The 18,744-nt window shown below is 44.4% G+C and overlaps 1 protein-coding gene across 1 annotated transcript; it reads left to right on the top strand.

Annotated features, from left to right (window-relative positions):
* Positions 1-125: 125 nt before the first annotated feature.
* LOC141740527 (protein ELYS-like) lies at positions 126-11,453 on the top strand. Its single transcript, XM_074579353.1, has 8 exons — positions 126-140; positions 1,355-1,552; positions 2,863-3,241; positions 3,950-4,052; positions 4,657-4,760; positions 5,965-6,149; positions 7,866-9,705; positions 10,980-11,453. Exons 1-8 carry the CDS (start codon positions 126-128, stop codon positions 11,024-11,026), a joined length of 2,871 nt encoding a protein of 956 aa, XP_074435454.1. The 3' UTR covers positions 11,027-11,453.
* The last annotated feature ends 7,291 nt before the right edge of the window (positions 11,454-18,744 follow it).

Raw genomic sequence — 18,744 nt, 5'->3', positions numbered from 1 at the left:
ATGCATGAGAAGTACTGTGTGGAGAGACAGTTTTTCTGCTATGGTAATCTCATTTATGGAAATACATATGTGTTTACATTCCGGAAAGTGTGTTTACAGGTTTTAAGGTAGCTGAAACTAAGAGCATGATTACCATCAAGGTATGGGTGTACAGATACTGATAGACTTGATTGTGGGATCAAATAATCCTGTTTTACCACCTCCTGCCCAGTGTCTGCTTTGTTTCTGCCCTTTTTGCTTAAAATTTGGCAGAGTTATAAAGAGCAGGAAGGAGGCTCGTAGTTGTCAGATGACTTTCCTACGAGTGGCGTGGTCAAATGAACTTGAGTTCTGGTACGTGTGGACTTCAGGGGAATGACAGTCAGTTACATTTTCCTTTTAATTCTAGACCTCGAGCTACAGGACCACCAGCCATAACACATCCTCTCCCTGGTGCAGAGTGGTGCGATGCATTTGTTGGGACGCCAGTTACGAAATCTTCATGGAAGCGTTCCAGCTATAGTACATCCACAGAATGAATGCTTCCAAAAGGCCAACTTAGGGACGCGACTAAGTGGAGAATTGGAAGTGGTCCCAGCGCAGAAATGTAGATACGTTTTCTTCTGGCATGGGACTTACATGCCTCGTGCAACTTGAAATGGGATTACTCTTGCCTCAGAGGCAGTGATTTGGGAAATTAAGTGTGAAATGTAGAGAAATAATTACAAAAAGGAAATGCCTGTAACTTCTTCCTGGGCCTGATACATCACCTGAACAGCTGAGGGCTTACCCATATTTCTTGTTGATTGAATGTTTTTGTGCTGTGTCATGTCAGATTTCTCGAACGCAGCATGATCTTGTCCCCATTGATTTATCTGTTTTCCTCTTTTAAATCGTGTCTCTTAACAGGTTGCCTGATTTGATGGTCCATCCCGTTCCTTCATGTTCTGCAGCACAGTCACCATGCAGAGCTTCCACATCGTTCACGCCATCCAGCCCACCGAGATCAAATATGCATGGTTCCATCTCACAAAATAATTTTTCAGGAGGCTCAGAGCTGAATTTACTTACCACTCCTCCTGTGGTTAAGGTTTGTATTAAAAAAACCAACGCAACACACCAGTGACAACCAACCAAACCAAAAGCTTGTAGACATAAAAAGCTTTTTTATCGTTATATAAAGCTTGTAGACATAAAAAGCTTTTTTATCGTTAAGGTTTTCGTACCTCTGGAAAAAGAGCAGTGCAGAGGCTAAACATCCTCCCTGCTGGTACAAACTCGGTTTGTAATTTAAACTCTTACTTTTGACAAGGGAAGCCTTCTGTTTTGAACATTTAATGGGTTTTAAATTAAGTGCTTTTATTTCTTTTCCTAGAGAGCTAAAGTTTTGGCCACATCTGCTTCTGGTGTTCCTGGGTTTACTCCTCGGTCTATTCTCAGATCCAGCCTTCGCACCACTCCCCTAGCTACTCCCTCCGCGTCTCCGGGACGATCGGTCACTCCTCCTTTACGAGCAAAGGAGCCTAGGATATCATTCAGGGAGGAGAACTCGAACGCAGCGTGGACTGTTGGGGTAAGTTGGGCTGCAGTGAGTGATCTTTTTCCAGTTAAAGTCTTTATAGACTGTGTTTGGATTTGGATTTTTATAGAGTTTGTCTGCCTCCTTAAATTGAGAACTGGAATTGCAAATCAGCATGGCAGACTTGAATTTGGTCCTAAACGGCTGTGTTAGACCTTCTGTAGCATCACCTGCCTGCAGGAACACCTTCATAATACATACCAGTGATCTTGGTGGTTTTTACTCAAGTGTCGTTAGGAGCTGTGAGTGTTCCCGATTGCTAGTTCAGCTTCCTGCTAAACCTTAAGAAGGGGTGGTATGGCAGGCAGGAAAGGAATATAGATTGAGCCAGGTGTTTGGGTTTGTTAAACTTGGTGAATTAAACACCTTTGAAAGCAGCGTAGTCATGAGCTGCATTACCTTCTAGTCTCTCTTTTCGCAAGGCTGGATTTACTAAAGGGACGTTAAAAACAGACCCCGGATGAAGAGAGCTGTAGCGCTGTCTGTTCTCCAGCCCTCAGGTGCTCAGTTTTGCATCTTGCCTTGCACCAGGGGTAGCATTCGGATAGTGGTCAAAGGAAGTTGGTGCACCTGAAAGTTGTCCCCTTCCCCTCCTCCTTTTGTTCTCTCGCTTGGATTCCCTCATTCAGCTCGTCCTGCAGTTGTCGAAGTAACGTACCAAAATCAGGGGCAGAACAGGGGCACGTGCTAGTGTCTACACATACGAGCTTTCCGTACAGGTACTAACAAATTGTCACAGTCAGTTTTTATTATACCTTTTATTGCCTGTTACAAAGAGCTACTCAATTATAGCAAGAGGCTCCCTCTCCTCTACAAAGTTCTTACTGATACTGGAGCGTGAGCACATGAATTTCCTTGTTCCATGCTCCGGGCATAGTGAAGAGTGGAATATTTGAGTGGTGCGTCCAAGTTGAAAAATGCAAACGTAAAGAAAGAGAAATCTTGAGTTATGATTTTAGGTACGTAAAGCTCCTCCTCTTCTTGAAGAGACAGCAGTGAACCCAATGAACCGCCTTGAGATGACAGTATAAGCGATCTCTTTCAAGACTCACTCCATCCTAATCCCCCAAGGTCATGGAAACTCAATGAGGCGTCAAAAGCATGCTTAATTGTGACAGCTGGCTTCAAAAGCTAACGTAGTGCCAGAATAAGAATTAATTTTGTAGCACCTTGATTAAGCTGACACTTGTAATCCTTATACTGTATATCAGTTTGTTTTTCCTTTTTTTTTTATTTCTTGCTTTGACAAAGAGCATTTGCGTGTTACTGATTGTCAATTTTATTTTTTTGGAAAAAAAAAAAAGGTGACAGAAGATGCTAAAGTGCTGTCTGGACCTTCGTCTGAGCATCATCATCGTGGAGTGGTGGAGGATGCTTGGTCGGAAAGTAGAGCTAAACCAACTCTGTTGACTCTGAGCAATCCCGAGGATGATCGTGCTGAAATGGAAGAGTCTTCAGAAAGCATACCTGGAGATGGTTTGGAGAAAATGGATGTCAGCAAAGAAAGTAGTAACATCTCTGCCAGGTCAGACCAAACGACTTTGGAGTATCATGATGCAAAATCACCTGGTGATTTGGAAGATGACGTCATCTTTATAGCTGCTAAAGCAGCTCATTCCTCCACTGAAGAAACCGCCCATTTTCAAGAATTCGAGAAGGAAGAAGGCAGTGAAATGGTTGAAGGTAAACCTTTCCAGATGGAACAACCAGATTCATCAGAACTAAGAAAAGAAGCTGGAGTGTTTCATCCTATGATAACCTAAGTCTCTGGATTTTTCAAGTGTCTTTAAAAGGTTAAATTACTGATGGGTGCGACAGTTAACAATGAGCACTCACAAGTCCCCCAGGCACTTCCTTCCCATTATGTTTTAGGGGTATTTCTGTAGGCTGCAGGTTTTTTACAGCAAGTTTACTGTATTGCATGCTTTGACTTGATAGACTTATTTTGTTTTCTTCTTTTTTTTTTAACCACCTCGTTAGTGCTCAGTTACGTCGTTTTCTTGTGGAAGTGAGTCTGCTTGCGTACATGCTTCTCCTTACAGCTATGCTTGCTCATTTTGCTGGCTCAACAGCTTATGCAGCCTTTCCCAAGCCCATTTCAGTTGGTCTTTAGGGATTCAGCTGAATTCAACTCATTGAAGCCAGTCCAGCTTCTTGTGTGTTCGCAATTATACCTTTGTGTTTTATTACCTCTGCACGGATGCAGGTGTCAGAGTTCTGGGTCTGAGGTCTCGAAACAGTTTGTAGCAGTGAGTGTGTACTCCAGGATCAGTGCACCGTACGCATCCCGATTCGTCTGAAGTCTGAGAGGATTCAGGAGGATCCTGGAGAGCGACTGTTGCTATTGAAGTTCCTCAACTTTTTGGTGGTTTTTTTTTTTTTTTTTTTTAGGATGCGTGGAAGATTCAAATGCTGAATGTCTTGCGCTTTCTGCGGATGTGAAATTGGCGTTCCAAGCAGCTGAGGCTGCTACTTTTGGGACTGCATGTGAAAGGTAAGTTTATAAAACAGACTTTGGGTTCACACAAGACGTAGCTGCTGCCTTTGCTGTGTTGGAAATCTATGGTTTTGACCTGGAATGGGTTCTTTCCTGTGCTCTCCTAGGTAACGGCCCTTCTATTCCTTTCTGTCTGCGAAACAGAAGTAATTTGGCATGGATATAAGTCAAATTGACTAGCTGTCCATTTGAGCCTTTTTTCTCAAATCATTGCAGGGCCCAAAGTGTGGTGATAAAGACTTCATTCAACAGGCTATGTAAACCTTTTTATAGTTTGAGGGTTATTAAGCAGATACCGCGAACATACATAAGCCCTGCTTTTGTCTGAAAACTGTGTAGCTTTTAAAGTTACACCTGAGGTTCCTGTAACATAAGCGGGTTTATTTGGGGGTTTGAATACTTTCTGGCAGTGTTTTATACACTTAATTTCTATTTTCTCTGCGTGCTCAATTAGCACCTATTTGTTTATGGAAAGGGAAGCCCTTTTCTCACCAGATGCTTTAAAAGCTGCAGCTGCGTTTTGAGAGAATGTTAGTCATTTGTAAAGTTCTGCAAGGTTTGTTTTGAAGCTTAACGAGGCATTTCTCTTTTTCTGTTCAAGAAGTGAAACAAACTACCAGGAGTCCAAAATGTCCTCTTCGTCTGAAGAAAAAGCCATAGCAGTTGCACCAAATGCACAGCTTTCTGCATCCCCGGAGACAGACGGTGAGTGTACGTACAGTGCGTTGGAGCTGTTATGTGAGTTGAGGTAGCTGGACTCCTGAAGTAAAATGTGTAGTCGGCCATACCACTAGAGGTGTCTCAGACTGAGGTAGTACCAGCATGTTACTGCCAACTTTCATTGAACTGTAGAGAAAAAACCCTCCTCAAACAAAGTCCTTGTAGAAGGCGCATAGCGAATGTTCCAGTTCTTGATAAAGATATTGAGAAAACTGGTAGAATTTAAAATATTAGAGGGAGAGATCAGTATTTATTTGGCTGTTGTGCACCACTACTAATTTGTGTGGTATGGGATTGTTGTGGTTTAACCCCAGCCAGCAACTAGGCCCACGCGGCCGCTCGCTCACTCCCCCCAGCAGGGTAGGGAGAAGAGGGGACAGAAAAAACCCTCGTGGGTTGAGAAAAAGACAGTTTAATAGAACAGTAACAGAAGAGGAAAGTCATAATAATGGTGGTAATAATAATTATTATGGTAACAGGGTATACAAGATAAAACGATACAATACCCGATGATCCGTTACCCAGCCTGTCCTGAGCAGTGATCGCGGATCCCTGCCCGCCCCTCCGCCCCAGCCAACCCCCATTTATGTACTGAGCATGACGCCTGTGGTATGGAATATCCCCCTGGTGGTGCCTAGGGTCCCTCAGCTTCTCTGGGAAGCTGAAAAAGTCCATGACCAATATAAACATTAGCTAGCAACAACTGAAACAGTCGGTGTTATCTACATTCCTCAACATTCTTCTCATACCAAATCCAAAAGACAGCAGCTACTAGAAAGAAAATTAAGTCCGTCTGGCTGAAACCAGGACAGGGATCTGCTGCTTGAGTTCCTGCGTTAAAAGACGATGCATCCTCGGGGTTCAGGCTGTGAAGAAGAGCTCGCTATGAGTGTGCCTTTCCAGCCCCCCTTTCCTCTCTTGTTGTTCTTCTCTATGGAATTGCCAGCTGATTTTCCTTTTCCTCTTTTTTCTTTTTCCTTTTTTTTTTTAGTATTTTTTTTTAATTTATTGTGGGGCTGCCTCCTTCACCAGGTAGATAGTTCTGGCTTCTAGTTTTTGGAGGAAGCCCAATATAGGTGGCAGGACGGAGACTACCATTGTTGGCTCCTGCTCCGTCTGTTCCTTCTTGTTGCTTACAACCGTGTCATTTATACAGCAGTTGAGTTTAAATTATAAAAATCTCTTCCAGCTGTGATAAGTATCCTTGACAGTGAGGACATGGTCAGTACTCATTCAGAAAATCGCCTCGAGGGGAAGTGTGTGGATTTACCTGAAGAACAGAACCAGGAAGCAGCTGAAGTTGAAGAAAATGTTCCTTTTCTGCAGGAAGAAATAACTCTTTCTCTCAATCTTCCTAAAACTGAGGAAACGAATGTAAGTAAACTCTTTTCCCATTTTCTACAAAATAGAAAACGCTTTGCAAGTGTTGAGGACAGTCCCATCTTACTGACAATTAGAAGGCACACAAAAACATCTGTGTTTCTTTAGCTGGTCAACACAAGTGAAAACCTCATTCCATAAGGGCAGATCCCTTTTTCTGCTGTGCATTTTCTGCTCCTGTAGCACCAAATAGAACCTGTCAAAACTTGGGCCTTTGAGAGCTGTAGAAGGACAAACAAATGTCTAAACTATTTTTTAAAATAACCATGCATTCATTTGGTTTCCTGGAACGTAAACGTTTCTTATTTGACTTAACAAAGTAGTAGTTTAATTGTTAAAGATGATACAAAAAGTTGGGGAGTGCAGCTTGTTGATGCTGGGGGCCGTTTACGAAAGGACAAAATGATGCGGGAACCAAACTCATTTTCAGAATGATTTAGGTGCTTGGATCCTTTCCTCTCTCTTCCTTATTAACATAAACAGAAATCCCAGCAGTGAGTTCATTTCAGTGTCAAGATATTTCCAGCTACTCCAGGTACTTCAAGCTCTTTTTTTTTTTTTTTTTTTTTTTAAGTACAACAGCATTTTTTTGCAACATCTCCACTTTGTAAAAGAGGACTTTTTAAAGGTTGTTCACGTGGAGTGAAACTTAGCACTGGTGATTCTCTAGTTGTCCCATTATTCTTTCTTCTGCTGGGGCTGCTGAGTTCTTTAGGGGACATCCACAATGAATCCACGTACCATGCAGAGCATACTGTCAATTTCCTGTAGGATTGTAGTCACAGGAATTAGTAATAGTTAGGAGTGAAATACAAACTGAAAGGTAGGGGTACCACAAATAGATTGGTCTTAAGTAAGAGAAAATGCGTTTCGGTGTCCCAGATTGCAGAGGAAGTTAAACAGGCAGTCACTGATGTAGCTCGTCTGGGCTTTGGGATTTAGGACAACGCTGTAGAGAAGATGGTTCTAGACTTGGGAAACTTAGGGCAAACTGCTTACCGCTTTCTTGTTCATAGAGTTGTAAGCATAAAAGGAAAGTTTATGCAGACTGGTATTTCTTGGATTTAGTTTTGAAGCATGACGCGTTGCTATAATATGATGCTTTAGCAACTTTTGACAAAGCAGGAGGCAAGAAAATGAGCAGGTTCTATGGAGACTGGGGACTGCTGTTGAGGGGTTTCTTCCTTCTGCCGGTGTTGGCTAGCTCTACAACTTAGAGGGCTGGGAAAAGATCTTTACACGTGGATTAAATTATCTTGACCATCTGAGTCCCTGGAAATACGTAACAGATACTGCCTTTGTTCGCACCATAAAAACACGAGGTGGAGCTATTTAGAATATGCTGTGTTGTCTCAGGCAATCCAAGCGGCTCCTTAGAGTGCAGGGTTGAGCTGTCGGATGTGAGAGCTGGCCAGTTTGACAAAGTGTTGCCGACTGGAACTTTCAGCTTTTCTCTCATCGTTGCCTTTTACCGTGTTAGATGGTAAATGGAGCACGCGATGGCGTACACTGAACACTCTCTTCTCTGTCCCTTAAACACAGAAGCTGTCATCGGTAGCAGGGAGTACACTGTATGTTTCTGACTTTACACCCAGCAGTGATCCGAAAGGAAAAGCTGCATTTCACTGTCCTCAGTTTCGTCTGGGTCAGTTTGAAGTCGGTCTCTTTGGTAATGACTATTGCATTAACAGGCATTTTTTTTAACTTTAGGTGATTGAAGACAGTGGGGTTAAGGCACAAATCTCTGAAGAGGCACCGGAAACACCACCCTATAGTGAACGACATCCATCAGGCAATCTTCCATACACCTGTGATCCTATAGAGCAGCAGTTTGCATGTGATTTGCCTGACGATAAAGATGGTGAATGTGATGCAGCTGAGGGAGATGGAGAGCTTTTTATATCTCAGAGTAATTTTACTTTAGTCTTGGAAGAAGAAGGTGGTGAAGGGGAGATGGGAGACCCTACACTAGGAGATGCTTCTAAGCCAGCTGGCGCAACAACAGAGGAGAAACCTGTGAACAGTTTAGGAAATACTGAAAACCAAGAACATGTTACAAACTCAGTGTCCACTGTAACTAATGATCAGGAATCTCAAAATATTGTAGAGTCACTTCCATATGTGCCTGAACCCATTAAGGTGGCTATTGCTGAGAACTTACTGGATGTAATCAAAGACACAAGAAGTAAAGAATTCACGTCTGAAGTTGTAGAACAATCTATTCATGAAACCATAGGAAAAAAGGGAACTAGATTCCAGAAGGCCAGAGCTCCTTTAACAACTGTGCCAGAAGGAGTGGAAGATGAAACCAGCATCCATCAAGTGGAGTATGTTAGCGCTCCTAGAACACGCACAAGGGGACAACTGAGTAGAAGTTTAAGTATTCCATCTGCAGGTGCTCAGCAACTTCTGAAGGCAGATAAACCGTTTCTGGTTGGACTGTCTCCTCGGAGAAGTACCAGGCGAGCCAAAGAAGCCCCTGAGACTTCTGGTCTTCAAACAGAAGAAAATGCTCAAGGTGAGCAAACACCTGTGATGCCTGTTACTCCTACGAGAGGTAGGAAGCCTAAAGTGACTAACGTACAGAAAGTAGAAAGCAGCCATTCTGACGGACAAACATTGTCCGTCAGTACGCAGTCCATAGCCGTTACTCCAAGAAGAGGATTAAGGAGAGCAAAGGAAGCTACGTCTGAAGTCTTGGAAGAGGCTATTGAGGAAACGTCTCTTTCTGAGGGTAGCATTACTGCTTCTGCTGCTTCCAAGAGGACTAGAGGAGGAAAAAGTTCAGCAGGAGATCAAGGACCTGGCCAGGCTGACCCTGATCATAAGGTAAAACCAGCCGTCAGTCCCAGCAGAAGGGCAGGAAAACTGAAGGGCATTAATTCACAATTTACTGAAAGTATTGTCAAGGACCAAGAGGCGCAGTCTAGTGACCAAGTCCTTTTACCTGTGCCAACTAAAAGAGGCAGAAGAAGAAAGATGAGTTCATCAGAAGTTTCAGAAAATCCTGACCTTGATCTGTCTAAATCGTCACTTCCTCAAACAGAATTTAAACTTCCGGTGACTCCTAGAAGAAGTGCTAGGAAGGGGGCCCAAAATCTCTTGGCAGAGACACAATCTCTCTCTACTCAGGAAGGCATACATTCAGGCGGGAAGGTGGAAATCCTTGCTACTCCCAGGAGAAGTACCAGAAGAGTTCCACATGCTAAGCCAGAAAAAACGGATACTCATGAGCAAACAGCTGCACAGCCAAAGGAGGAATTAACCCCACCCAGGACGGCAGTAAGGACAGGGCGTCGGGGCAGAAAGAGACGAGCAGTATTGGAGGAGAGCACAGGGGAGGGGGCCTTCCCCCAGGGACCTGGTGGCAGTCCTTTGCTGCTTGAAGACTTAAATCCATCAGGACGTGATGAAACATCAAGAACTTCAACAGATCGCGTTATGAGCACCAGATCCCGCAAAACTGCCGTGCATCAGAAACTGCCTGTTGAGGAAAATGCGTCCTTCCTTTTCTCCCCTCCTCTCACAAAGCTGACAAAGAAATGTAAAGGTAGGAGCATTATGTTTATACGCAAAATAGGGGATATTGCTGTTTTGTAAACCACAGAAAACAGACTGTGAGGATGGCTTTTAAGCGTTGTAAAGAATCTAACCATACAAAAAAAATTGGGGAGGAGATGATTCATCTGTTTTCTCAACTCTACGTGACTGGCTGGCTAGTGGTGGAGGAGGCTGATCTGAGTAGAGTAATATGAAATTTAATCTGAATTTTTATCATGAGCTTAATTTCTACCTGTTTGAAAAACTGGAGGGTGTCTGGTAATATGTGATTGACATCTCTTCCCCACACTGGAGAAACAAAGGGGACATGCTTCCAAAATCCTGTTCAGTTTTTAACTTAAAATGAGCTGCATCTTGTAACAAACTATCCAGCTGTTTAATGATGTGACTGTTTTCCATGGACATATACTTTGGTAGTGAAGTTACTGCGCATTGGGCTCTTTGTATTAGAGTACATGATAAGAAGAACTCTTTTGAGATGTTTAAGGATTGCTGATGCCTCTTGAGCGCAATATCTTTGATTACCTAAGTGTAGGTAAAATCACTGCACCGCATTATTTTTGTTTCACTATGTACTGCCAAAGAATGGATCCTAAGAGGCAGTAACTAGGGGAAAAATACCTCCACATTGAGTGTTTATGAACCTGATTGGACCTTTTATTTCAGAAGGCTATTGTGCTTTTGATTATCAGCTGCAATTTAATGTCACTGTCCTTTATGTCTAGTGTCCGTGTATGCTAACAGTGCATTGTGGTTTTAGCTGGAGAAGCAGACCGTTCTGTGCAGCTTAAGGATTTGGACCCGGACCTGTCTTCTCAATTTGTCTTTTCGCCTCCTCTTTTGAGGTCCAGGAGAAAAAATGTCCATGATAGGAAAGGCCAAGTGGATGCTACTCTTTGCAATGATGGCGTGCTCTCCTGTCGTCTTATTCCACCTTACGAAACCGCGCTCTTACGGTCTTTAGTTCCTTCTGGAAAAGTGTTTGAGGAGAGTTGCCTCTTAAAATCCCGGCAGGGGGAGGAGGGAGGGGGGCTTGAAAAGCTCACGCGAATACTGAGTGAGAATGCTTGGGACAGTCTGGTAAGGAACGAAAGCAAAAGGAAGCTTGTTTCTCTATGTTTTCTGCCTTGACCCTATCTTCAAAGAAGCCCATAAACAATTCTTTGGCATCGATTTTTGTAATTCCAAAATTACAAAATGTTTTCCTCTACTGAATACTGTTGGTAATCAAAAAATCAATTTGATACTTCTCTTTCTTTTTAGGATCACGAGAAAAGAAGGCTCTTGGTCACCTCCACCAGTGGAAATAAAATTCGTCTCTCCTTTTGGAACTCCAGCAGATGGAACAAAAAGCAAACAGAAAGAAACCGCAGACACGGCAGAGAAGACTCTACGAAAGAACAAAAAAAGACTGTCTAATTTTCCAAAGCCAGTTGTGCGCCGGAAGATGCTGTAACAGTGTTTTAAGTTTGTAATGTACACACACCACTGTTCGTAAAGTCATCAAAACTGTGTGGATTAGTAAAAAGAAAAAAAAATCATCTAATTTGGAAGAGCTAATTTATATAAATTATTGTAAAATTTCATAAACAAACGGTCTTCAATAAGTAACTCCATATGGAGTGTTATTTCCTCCGTCAATGCAGTTTTCTATTTTATAGTAAGACTTCATACATTTATATAATATGTAAATACAACTTATTTTAGGATTGTTAAATAAAAATGTATACTTCACAACATGCTTACTGTCTGATAGCTTTTTGAGGGAACATAGGGTTGAATGGCCTTTATAGGTCAGAAATGTTAATGTTGGTTTGCAAGAGTGTTTAAAGCCTTCGAAAGTGAGGCCAAAAGCTTTTTAAGCTTTTTAAAGTTTGCTTAGAACTCCTTTAACAAGTAATCGTGTAAAATGTACTAGTTTAAATTTTATAAATGATTTTTGACCTTCTGGCACAAATAATTGGGCTTACAATACAAAATGATAATTCCTTACATTCACAGTTAAGTTGCATTGTATCGAAGTCAGAATGTAAACAATTGTATTTTAAGCTGTGCAATATTTTTATATTTTTATATTCAGTTTTCTATTGGAACCAAAAGAGGGAGGGGCTAGGAAAGGCCAAGTGGGTGCTACTCTTTGCAATGATGGCGTGCTCTCCTGTCATTCCACCTTACGAAACCACGCTCTTACGGTCTTTAGTTCCCCATAGAAGGCAGGAGTGGGTCAGACAACGAGTAAAGAGAACGTCTTGTTTCTGGCCGTGTTTTCCGGTTCCTTCTGGAAAACCGTCTGGGGAGAGTTGCCTCTTAAAATCAGGGCGTGGGGGCGCTCAAAAAGCTCACGCGAATACTGAGTGAGAATGCTTGGGACAGTCTGGTAAGGAACGAAAGCAAAAGGAAGCTTCTTTCTGTATGTTTTCTGCCTTGACCCTATCTTCAAAGAAGCCCATAAATAATTCTTTGGCATCGATTTTGTAATTCCAACATTGCAAAACGTTTTCCTCTACTGAATACTGTTGGTAATCAAAAAATCAATTTGATACTTCTCTTTCTTTTCAGGACCACAAGAAAAGGAGGCTCTTGGTCACCTCCACCAGTGGAAATAAAATTCGTCTCTCCTTTTGGAAGTGCACTGGATAAAGCCATGGATCATATTGCAAGAATATGCCCAGTGTGCAGATATGTCTGAGGATAACCGAGCAGTTTAATCCCCCATCAGAACTTCCCCTCGTGGAACGCTACTCTCAGGCTTGTTATTTCAATAAAATTGTTTGCTGCAATTTCATCAGTTCCCATGTAACCACTCGTAAATAGCTTTGTTGTTGATTTCTGGTGGGGAAAACAAGCTACGGGCAGAAACCAATCCATAGGGTCTCACGAGTCATTTAGTTCTTATCCGTAGTCTTACTGGTACAGAACAGGTTTCTTTTTGGCGTTGGTGAACTTAATGCTGCGAAGCTTAAAGCTTGATGCCGGTGTCTGCCAAGTAGCGAAGGGTTGTTACAAATCTGCTGAGCCGGGGCTTCGTCCTTCCTGGCGGCAGGAGCCCAGCCTGGTGCACCCCAGACCTGGGGGTGTCTCTGTCCCAGACCCTTGGATGCGGCTGCTGCTTTCCCGTTTGCAGGTCAGGCCAGTAGCAAGGCTGAGGGTGCACCACACACATGCACGACAGCAACGCGGCTGGCTACGCAGGCTGCCAGAGACGGGGCCGTGCCTTTACCACCTGCCATCTTGCACTGGGGCAGCTCACAGAAAGCCGCCTCTCTGGCTTGTTGCAGTTGAAGCTCACGAGTGACACCAGAGGCATGCTGTCACTCTGCAGGTTCCCCCACGCAGCCACATTTGCAGAGCCCCAGAGGATCAGCAGAGCCTTGAGCCCAGCTGTCGTCTGTGCCCCAATTCTGGGCTCCGTCTCTGACCTCTGGCTGAGACACCGCATCTTTCCAGAGATGGCTTTTCCTCCTGCTCACTGGCTAGCCCACCCTGAGGTCTGCTAGCGGTTTCCTCGTGCACATTTGGCTAGGGGAAAATACAACAAAAATACAATAAAATGGTGTATTGAAACGTATGTTACGATGGAGTTTAAAAAGTCTTCTCTGATAAGAGAAAACAGTTTTAGTAGGAAATGTTGAAGATATAAAATCCCTTAGTTTCTCTCAAAGTTTAAACACCGTTTTAAATTTTTTAAAACCCTCCTATCTGTAGCAAATGGCTTCTTACTAGAATGATGTGGTGAAATATCCTGTTTCAGAGCAAAAGGATTTCTAAGAGTGGTTTACCAGTACCGGATTTTTGCTGAAATCACGGCTTTTCCAGCGCAGCTCACGGTGCTTGCTTTGGTTCCGTTGAAAGTGCAGGCACACGGAATAAGCAACAGGGAGAAGAGAAAAGTCATGGGGCAGAAACTTAATGTTTAAGCTGCTGAAATACAGAGCCTAGCTTTTGCTGTTTGTTGCCTGTCTGTTTTACCTTCTAATTACTTCTTGTCTTTACAGAACACTTTCAACGTGCTGGAAATCTATAATGACCAGGTAATGAGGTCGCTTTGCTTCCGTATTAACAAATCTTAGTTTTCTGTGTACATTGATTTCTTTTTTGCTCATTGTAATTTGAAAATCATCCTTTATGCTCTCTTAACGTGACCCTTCTGGGCATGTTGGCTGAAGTGTGTGGGTGCTGCCTGGACCTAAGAGCATCGTTTTGCTGCTTGAGCCACCCGGCTGCTCTGCCGTAACACTGGCCAAGCTGTTTCATCTCTTGTAGTACATTCCTTCTTTCTCTTTTCTGGGTTGTCCTCCTTTTTTGAAGAAAAAAGGGGGTTAAGAAGGAAGATCCGAGGGCTGGAGCACCTCTCCTATGAAGACAGGCTGAGAGAGTTGGGGTTCTTCAGCCTGCAGAAGAGAAGGCTCTGGGGAGATCTTATAGCAGCCTTCCAGTACCTAAAGGGGGCCTACAGGAAGGATGGGGAGGGACTCTTTATCAGGGAGTGTAGCGATAGGATGAGGGGTAACGGTTTACAGCTGAAGGAGGGTAGATTTAGATTAGATATCAGGCAGAAATTCTTTACTGTCAGGGTGGTGAGGCACTGGAACAGGTTGCCCAGGGAAGCTGTGGATGCCCCTTCCCTGGAAGTGTTCAAGGCCAGGCTGGATGGGGCTTTGAGCAGCCTGGCCTAGTGGGAGGTGTCCCTGCCCAGGGCAGGGGGGTTGGAACTACATGATCTTTAAGGTCCCTTCCAACCCAAACCATTCTGTGATTCTAAAAGATTCGTAGCACTATTAATGCATCACTCAAATGGAGACCATTTCTGTTTTCAGAACGGAAACGTGGCTGACACAAAATCGATCTCTCGCTTTCTACGTTAGAGATTGAAACCCCGCTTCTTTTGCAAGAGTTCTCTGCATATTTGGAAAAATTTAACTAAATAGAGATAAATGCAGCTATAAAACTATAAGCACCTGTTTTATATAAACGCCGTGTTCTTTACATAAAGCGAGGCAGTATTATAAAACAAGTAGTTTTGTTTCCTGTAATCTGCGATTACTGTTGGTCCTGTGCACCAGATGTTGCATTCCTAAATAAGATGAAACCCCCACAGGGTCCTCTTTGTCTCGGGTGAATTAACTGTATACTCCAGCACCTTTGAAGAGGTAGTTTTTCTTAAAGCAAGTACTATCAAATGAAAGATGGAAGAATACAAATAGAAAACGTGCACATGTGAAAATGTTGACTGTAAATGCTGACAGTCTTCAAACAGCTTACCTGAGTTTCTTCAAATGCTAACTTTCTTACTGTTTTGAACAAATTTAAGGACAGATTCTTCAACTGTTACTTGTACCAATACCATCGACGTGGTTTTGAGGGTTTTTTTTACGTTGGTGCTAGCGTAAGGCAGAGTTACCAGGATTTGAGCACCTTCGGTATTCACTTTGACAAAAACCACCTCTGTCTTCTCATCTGTCTGTCTCTCTTTCTCCTAAATTGCTAACCTGCTAAAAAGAGTTAGTTTATAGCCAGATTGCTAAGACACTAGGATTCTTCTTTTACGTTTAAGGACTTTATGGTCATCTTTTCCATGTTAATCCCTATCTCATTTTTGGTAGGGTTTAAAACTAATTTTAAAAACCTCCTTCAAAATCCAATGGCAGGTAATACGCTCACAGACTGCAGCCGAGACTCCAGCAGACCTCTGTTACGAAGGAACTCTGTCAACCTGACGATACGCTGAAAGGCACACTTTCATAGTTTTTCCCGCTCTGGTCTCGGTGCCAATTGCGGTCAGGTGCTGGGCAAAATGAGAAGAGATACCAGCTCAAAGTGACTGACAGCTGAGGAGGAAGGAAAGGGTGAATGTGCCAATAAGGGAGGGCAGCATATTAAGAGCTTATTCTGTATTCTAATTAACGCACGGCGTATATTTTGACAGCTAAGTTATGTGACGGAGGTAGCTCTTTTTCCTGAGAATTCTGGGTCTCTCTCGTGTGCGTGACTTAATTCAGCTTCTTTCCTTCCCTTTCTCTGCCGGCAACGCAGCACAGAGTTGAAACGTAGAGCGTACAGATGACCCCTGCTGCCAGGCGTTGGTTGTCTCTGCTTCCCGATGCCGGATCCCAGCGACAGTGCCACACAGAGCTATTCCTTCCTGCCCAGGAGCAGTTTGCTTCCCGGCCACTTCCCCAGTCCCTGGTCTCCTTCTGCAAGAGGAGGTTCCCTCTCTCCTCCTGGCCTTTCTGGGGCTCAGAACTGAAAACGGCCCTCTTTGCAGTCCTTCCAGACAGGCTTTCGCTGGGACTCCAGCACTAATTATTCCTTCTTATTCCAGCTCCCCTGAAAAGAGCTCAGGCACTTAGATGTCTGCTGTCCCAACGCGGTTCATGGCTCCGTGACCGCGTGGCTGCAGCTGCCTGGCTACGAGGAGATATCAGGAGCAGAAGATTTAACGTTTCCCGCACCAGTTCAGTCCTGCAAAGAGCTGAATTGCTTTCACGTGCCGATGAACGCAGACCCCTTGTTGTGTCTGAATTAGGACTCCATCTGACCCGGAGATGAGGCCCATGTGAACCAAGACCCCCAGAAGCCTTGTCTGGGGTGGGCGCTCCCTGACAGCGGCTGCTCTCCCCTTACTGCCTGCTGGCCAGCTGGTGCTCTGCTCTATTAAGGCATCTTAGCAGCACCGCTGCATTTCTGCCTGGCGATACAGGAGTAGTACTTAATAGCTGTGACTTGGGATTTTTTTTCAAAGGTGTTCTGTTTGGTTTTTTTCTCCACAGACACATTGGTTTTAAAAACTTGAGAAGAAAAGAAGACAGCTCTGCCTTTGAGAAATGGTCCCTGTCCTCATCTGCAGCACTGGCGTGGGCACATCCAGTTGCTCAGAGTCAGTTCCCTTATCAAGTGCTGATCAAGACAAAAGCCCAAACCCAGTGTAAGTAAGGCTATTGCAGGCAGGAGGGAGAAGAGTTTCTGCTGGCTGGGAATGAGTGGCGGATCCGGAGCACACAGGCCACGTGGGAGTCCCGTCCGGAGGAAGCCTGGAAGGAGTGGGAGCACCAGCACATTGCTGTGGCTCAGGCGAGTTTCCCAGTAACGGGCATTGCGGCCAGATCCATTAACCTCTGGTCTTCTGAGTCTGATGTTTTCCCCTTTTTGTCATCTTTAAGATTTGTTACTCACGCCCCTCTCTGCCCTTCCTTAATAAACCGTGACTCCAGGTCTGGAACTTCTGCCAATAGAAAGGAAGCGTGGCGTCAGTCTTTCAGATCTAATAATTGCTTCCTGATCATGTTTGATAAAATGATGGGGGTTTGATAAAAATTAGGGACTTAATTCTGTCGGGAATGCTGAGCCCTGTGTGGGGTGTATGGCTAACCGGGGTCGTTCAGGTGCTCCCTCTGGATGGTTGTATCGGTCTTGGCTGGCAGCTGGCACAGGCGTTTGGGCACACAGTACCGTACCCTGTTCTGCTGAGGACAGCTTCTTGTTCACCTGCTGCATCAACTGGTTTTCCTGCATTGATCTGCCTGGGGTTTGCTTTGTTAAGACAGTGAAAGACGAACATAATCAGGCTTCTGTTAATTTTGTGCCTTCTACCTAGGAAGCTGTCGGATACAGTTTTAGAGAACTAATGGTGACAAGGCTTTGCTGGTGTGGTATTGCTTGACTTGTGTGGTGGAGAGAAGCCTTAAATTGGCAGGAGAGAGTCACCAACAAGCCGGGCCTGTTGCACGTGTTGCAAATGCATTTGCAGTTGGGCTTGTCAGGTTGCTCTTTGTCAAAGTATGTTTCAGAATGAGATACGCAAAAGCCGCCTGGACACGGTCCTGGGCAGCCTGCTGTAGGTGACCCTGCCTGAGCAGGGGGGCTGGACCAGAGGACCTCCAGTGATTCTGGAAGGCCTTTCTCTTCATTGTGATGCTGGGATTCTGGAATTCGTGCTGGGATTCTGGAATTCGTGCTGGGAGAGGCGAGCGGTGTGGTGTGCTGGGAGTGCCTTGCTCACCACTGTCTCCCTGTGCTGGGAAGGCTGCGTGTATGTTCTGTCCTGAGACACTCAGCGCCTACGTCTGTCTGTGCAGGTGCACCGAGCAAGGTAAAAAAGAGCGTAAGGTCAGAAGTGCCTTTGGGAACCGCTGCGAGCTTCGCCACGGTAGACGGGGACTGCAACTCTTGAACGGAAGTATAGTCGTGTTAGGGAATAACCGCAGGAGGTAGCTGGGTAAAGTGGCTCCAGCGTCAAGTTCTGATCTGTGTTGGTTTTGTTTGTTTTTTCATGGAGAGGGATGTCACATCTGTGGTCTGCATCAGACACAGGGTCTTCGCTGTTGGGGGCTGTTGGGGTAGAGAGCTGAAATTCTTTCCTCGTCTCACCTTCTGCTGTAGCTTTGTGCTTGTGGAGCATCTGCACAAACTCGGCAAGACAATCTGTAGGCTGCACTTGAGTGAAATAAGGCCGATTGTAGGATTCTGGTACAGACCGTCTCTGTCACGCTGGTGGCTTTTTAGACTACAGCTTAGGGCTTGGATGAAATGTAGGGTTTTTGCCTAAACCGCCGGGAGCGGGGAGGCTTTCTGCCTAAGCGGGAAAGACCTGACCCGGTGGTACTCCCTAAATCACCTGCTCACTCACTCGCTAAATCCTCTTTCTGCAGGAGTAAAATCCGGCAAAGTGCAAATTCACTGAACCTGACGACTACGAGAGTGCAGAAAGTGACTTTTCCATCTGCTGCTCCTCCAGTGCTTGTGAGTTGCTTCCTGTTTCTCTGGGGAAAATGTCATGGAACCAGTCATTAACAACAATTCAAAAATTGGTATAACTTTTATAAACCCTTTTATAACCCTTCCCTGAAATCACTTTAGCTTCCACCTCTGGCGGAATGAAAGAACGACGCCTGTCAGCTGCAGCCTTTCCCAGAGAGCTAGGGAGTCTCTCCGTGCAAGAGGGAGTTAAAAGTTGCCTTAAAAGATGCCTGACTGTGTCCTGGGTGGTGTCCTTTCTAAAAGTGAAGGGGTTTTTAGCCCTCCCTGCAAA

Source organism: Larus michahellis, chromosome 3 (genome assembly GCF_964199755.1).
Source record: "Larus michahellis chromosome 3, bLarMic1.1, whole genome shotgun sequence".
NCBI classification, from domain to species: Eukaryota; Metazoa; Chordata; class Aves; order Charadriiformes; family Laridae; genus Larus; species Larus michahellis.
The sequence above is the reverse complement of the archived record's forward strand: the minus strand, read 5'-3'. Positions and strand labels throughout refer to the sequence as shown.